The sequence below is a fragment of the Penaeus vannamei genome, chromosome 17 (assembly GCF_042767895.1).
Source record: "Penaeus vannamei isolate JL-2024 chromosome 17, ASM4276789v1, whole genome shotgun sequence".
Taxonomy (NCBI): Eukaryota; Metazoa; Arthropoda; class Malacostraca; order Decapoda; family Penaeidae; genus Penaeus; species Penaeus vannamei.
In genome coordinates, this window is record NC_091565.1 from 30,087,115 (window position 1) to 30,092,114 (window position 5,000).

The following is a 5,000-nucleotide window of genomic DNA, read 5'->3' on the forward strand; positions in this document are numbered from 1 at the left end:
TCAGGATAAGGCATCCTGTTGGGGAAGCCCTTCTGACAAATACGGATGCCCTCAAGTACACCATTACAGGTAAGTTGATGCATGATGAGGCCAGCATCGACAGCGCCTGTGAGCATAGAGAACGGATGAACCTCCTATTAATCGGGCTATTTCCTTATACCATTTTGCAGTAATTTACTTTATCAGTTGACTTTATGATTTCGTCAAAAATCCAGTGTTTTACCAGGCTTCTTGAATTCGTTGGGCACAATGCAACGGATGAAGTGAGGATGAGTAGCGTTGAGAGTCTTCATCAGGTTGGCAAGCTGATCCTGTGAAAAGTGTTATATCGCAAGTAAAGATGTGCATATACAAAATAGGAAATTATATCAATGTATGAATCCATACACACAAGCAGAATAAGTCGACCGATTGGTAGGAAGCCATTCACTTTATGAAAATTGTGAACACACACACACACGTATATACGGATTCATGCGCGCCCAAAGGTGTTCTGAGACCAATCGCCCGAAACGCATTTGTTAAGTATTCTGTTACTTTAAACCTGCACATATATCCAGAGCATCTATATATTCACCTCATTGCATAATCTCATGACCGTAGCGCATGAACAATGAGGTATTGATGTTTATATTCAATAATCGCATTTGAGAACATTTTGACGCACATACCCTCATATCATATTTATATGTACGTACACAAACAAACACATGTATATATGTGTGTGTCTCTATGTATATGTACACACAAACATATACTTATATACACACACACACACAATTATACACATAAACATCTACACACACACACACACATATATATTTGAGTGTGTATGTACGTATGTGTGTGCGCGTGTGTATGTCTGTGTGTGTGATTGTATGTATATGTAAGTAAGTATATATGTATACAGGTATATGTGCTGCGCGTGCAATTTGTGTGTATATGTTGTAAGTATATATATATGTATACATATACATATATATATATATATATATATATATATATATATATATATATATATGTATATATATATACATACATACATACATATATATATTCATATATACTTATGTATATATTCATATATACTTACATATATATATTATATATATTCATATATATTTACATATATACTATATATGTATATTCATATATATATGTACTGATATATTTCTTTCTTTAAAAATGACTATTAAAACAAAAGAAGCATACCTTGTAGCCAGATGATACAGTCTTGAAACCGGTCTGTTGCTTGCCACCTTTACCTGATGAGCAAAGAATAAACTTGCACTACATGTTTAAATCTACAAAGAGCGAGATAAAGAGAACAAGAGATGGATAGTTAGATGATACGTCGATAGGTGGAAAGAGGGGGAGAGATAGATATAGATAGTTATAGAAATAATCTATTTCGTAAGTAGATATATATTTCAAAACGTTAATTTATCTAAGCCTCTCTTTATTTATGTTTGCGTTTATTTGCGTGTGTGTGTATGTGAGTGTGATAATTGGGTGTTGGTATTCCGTAATATCAGTATACAATAGATAAAATATTGTTGATTCTGAAAGATAAAGGAAGAAAAAGTAAAGCGCCCAAAGCAGTATACCTTTGCCGCCTGCATCACCAGACTGGCCGGGATGGTCAGCGAAGATCTCGACCGTGAGGGCGTTGGAGGCCTTCTTGAGCTGGTCGACGACGGTGTCGTTGAGAGGATCCTTGTTCTTCTCAAGCCAGCCAGTCAGGTTGTAGGACACAGTGCCAGCGTAGTGAACAATGGCAAAGTGGTTCTCAGGCTGGCCGGGCTTTGGAGGCTTGGGCTTGATGAAGCAACGAGACTTTCCGAGATGGTTGTTGTTCAGCTTCTCCTCGAAGGTCTTGTCAGTGGCCTTGGGGAACATGGACTCTTCCTCAAGGATGGAGAGGAGACCCATTTTCTGTAGAAAATACGAGATAAAACGTAAATCGCAAATTAGTTCTAAGGAAGCATATTTGATGGAAGTAAAGTTTGTATTTTTTCAGCGAGTATTACCTTCTCGAAGAGTTCAATGCAAGCCTGCAGATCCATGCCGAAGTCGACGAACTGCCACACAATACCCTCCTTTGCGTATTCTTCCTGTTCCAGCACGAACATGTGATGGTTGAAGAACTGCTGCAGCTTCTCGTTACAGAAGTTGATACAGATCTGCTCGAAACCGTTGAACTAGAAGAAAGAGAAGAAAAAAGATTAACGATTTCTGAGTATCGATATCATTTTACTGGACATGGTAAGGTGTTAAATTGTCAAGAAGTTATCGCGGGAAATCGTCTCTGCTAACGAAAAATTCTAAGGAACTCACGTCGAAGATTTCAAAGCCAGCAATATCGAGCACACCGATGAACATGGCGCGAGTCTGGCCAGTCTCGAGTGTCATGTTACACTTCTTGACGAGCCATGAGAACACACGCGAGAAGAGACCCTTGGCCATGGCACCGATGTTGTAGTTGACAGCATCGACGCCCATACCCTTGGTGACGAACTCGGCACCGACCTTGATCTTGGGCTTGCAGAAGTTCCTGTAGAGCTCCTCGGCGTCAACACCGAGCAACTTGGCAACAATTTCTCCAGCCTTTGAAGAGAAAGAACAAACAAATGAATATACATTTTCTGAGACGGACAGCAAAACTGGAAAAGAAAAATTGAAACATATTCAAGTTATCTGCATCTTCTCATGTGAATTTATACCTCAGTGCCATCAGGTTCAGCCTGCTCCTCACGACCCCTTTGCTTGAACTTCATGTTACCATGGTGCATGACACTAGCAGTGATCTTGTAGCAGTTATCCCTTTCTTCGTTAGAGAAGTTCAGGATATCGAAGGCTTCCTTCACGCAAGTATAAGAATGACAATTAGTTGGATATTTCAGTGTGATTAATAAGTACTACTTCTTTATAAATAACATTTTGAACAATTACTTTAAGCGAAAAAGACGAGCATATATGTTGTGAATGCTCACATGGGTGAACTGCATGTCTTCCTTGTCGTCAATTGATGGGACGGTAACCTTGCCTTGAGCCTCGTAATGGTAGTCGTAAATATCATCGGACAAGAAGCACATCTCTGATGATATAGAGCAGAATTAGAATGATGAAGCCTTTCCCGTAAATCTTTCAAGGAAAGTGCAGAAAGATATCACTAAATTTTTACACTGTGATATACTTACTCTTCATATAATCAATCTGGTCGCACATGAGCTGGTAGAAGATATGGTAGCCTCGCTCGGCGGGGGACTGGGAGATGACACGAGCCTTCTCCAGCAGGTAGACCTCGATATCAGCGCCGGAAAGCTTGCCGTTGGGAGCGAAGTGGACGCGAATGAATTTACCCTGTGTTAAAAGTAAATAGTGGTGCTGCTAGAGGTGGAACTAATTAGAGGCTACATATGTTTCTTTAAGCATCCACAGTTGGTATAAACGAAGATTGATCAATATACTCACGAAACGAGATGAATTGTCGTTACGTGTAGTCTTGGCGTTACCATAGGCCTCAAGGATAGGGTTGGTTTGGATGATCTGGTCTTCCAGGTTCTGCAGTAGAAGAGAAGGAAATTGACCTGTAGGCATTTTCACAGTGGTATTGCATCAGACATTGCATCATAAATGATTATCTCTGATGCTGCTGTTGCAAATCCGATTTGGAAATATCCTACCTGTTTATTTTCGCCTTCTTTCTTCTCGCTGGCACCCACATTGGCGAAGTAAGACAGCACCTTCTTCGTGTTCTCAGTCTTACCGGCACCAGACTCACCGCTATCGATCGGGTGCAGAGAAAATATAATGAAAGTTTCAAGCAAGTTGTTCATCTATATTTCATTATTTCACGATTTCATTCTAAAGGGATTTTGTATTATAACTTACGTGATAAGCATAGACTGGTTCTGGCGTTCTGTAAGATAGAAAAAAATGGTCATGAGTTAATGAATTAAATATAAAATCATTTCCTTTCTGTATGTTAGGCGTCAATATTCAGACGTACTGAACTTCAAGTTGAAGTCATGTAAAAAATATGTACCTTGGCTCATGTTCTGGTAAGCACCGTCGCAGATGGCGAAGAGATGAGGGGGCACCTCATTACGCCTCTTGCCCATGTAGATCTTGACGGCACGGTTGGTGTAGATGGGGTAACGCTTGTAGGGGTTGACGGCGATACAGAAGAGACCAGAGTAGGTGTAGATAAGCTTGGCCTGGTAACGGGACTTGAGGACGTAGAAGACGGAGGGATCGTTGAGGAAGGTCAGGTTGGACACATCCTCACACTTCTCGTACTTGGGAGGGTTGACCTGTCCGACCTGCTCCTTCTTGAAGTCCTTCATCTCGCCACTGGGAACCTTGACTGTTACCAGCTTGTCTCCCTTCGGACCTTGAAACTCACACTCGACGAAGCCCTCATTGGGGTCAGGACACCAGAAAGACTTCTTAGGATCGTAGGGTTTCGTCTGATCCTTCATCCTCTGCTCCCGAGAGATGAAGAGGTATTCAGTGGGGTCGGGGTCGGGACCCGTGCTCTTCTTAACGTGGCCGGGCATGTTGGCAGAGCGATTAGAGACTCAAAAGATAGATTCACTCGGGATCTAAAACCTGAAAAAATGGAGGATTGAAGTTAAATTTCGATGATGATTGAGGAAAAGAATGTAAAGATTATTTGAGGTTTCATAATATGTGGATGAAAATGAATTCTGTGAAAAGGAATGCACGTGAAACCTTAGATTAATCAGCGGCAGAAGCACATACACAGACATAATCTATGTTTATATTACACTATAATATATACATAGAATGATTTTATATATACATAAACTGAAACGTAGGGATACTCACATCCACATACACACGCGCGCGCAAATATGCACGTTCGCACACGCGCGCACACACACAGCAATTCACTTACATGTACATCCGCACGTACTATTTTATTGTCTATGAAATGAAATGATAGATTTTAATGGTAGTAAAGTGGTTCTATC

At 40.5% G+C, this 5,000-nt stretch overlaps 1 protein-coding gene across 1 annotated transcript in view; it reads right to left on the reverse strand.

Moving 5' to 3' along the window:
- LOC113801998 (myosin heavy chain, muscle-like) overlaps positions 1 to 5,000 on the reverse strand; it is a 14,045-nt gene that overhangs the window by 7,016 nt on the left and 2,029 nt on the right. Inside the window, exons 2-14 of the mRNA XM_070132184.1 lie at positions 4,049 to 4,614; positions 3,895 to 3,922; positions 3,687 to 3,786; positions 3,475 to 3,564; positions 3,201 to 3,363; positions 2,994 to 3,097; positions 2,724 to 2,861; positions 2,338 to 2,607; positions 2,031 to 2,201; positions 1,608 to 1,935; positions 1,213 to 1,265; positions 224 to 311; positions 1 to 106 (exon numbers count right to left, since the gene is read on the reverse strand). The exon at positions 1 to 106 is cut by the window's left edge and continues 12 nt beyond it. Coding sequence (XP_069988285.1) covers positions 1 to 106; positions 224 to 311; positions 1,213 to 1,265; positions 1,608 to 1,935; positions 2,031 to 2,201; positions 2,338 to 2,607; positions 2,724 to 2,861; positions 2,994 to 3,097; positions 3,201 to 3,363; positions 3,475 to 3,564; positions 3,687 to 3,786; positions 3,895 to 3,922; positions 4,049 to 4,562 — 2,153 coding nt within the window. The 5' untranslated portion in view covers positions 4,563 to 4,614. The remainder of the gene's footprint in view (positions 107 to 223; positions 312 to 1,212; positions 1,266 to 1,607; positions 1,936 to 2,030; positions 2,202 to 2,337; positions 2,608 to 2,723; positions 2,862 to 2,993; positions 3,098 to 3,200; positions 3,364 to 3,474; positions 3,565 to 3,686; positions 3,787 to 3,894; positions 3,923 to 4,048; positions 4,615 to 5,000) is intronic.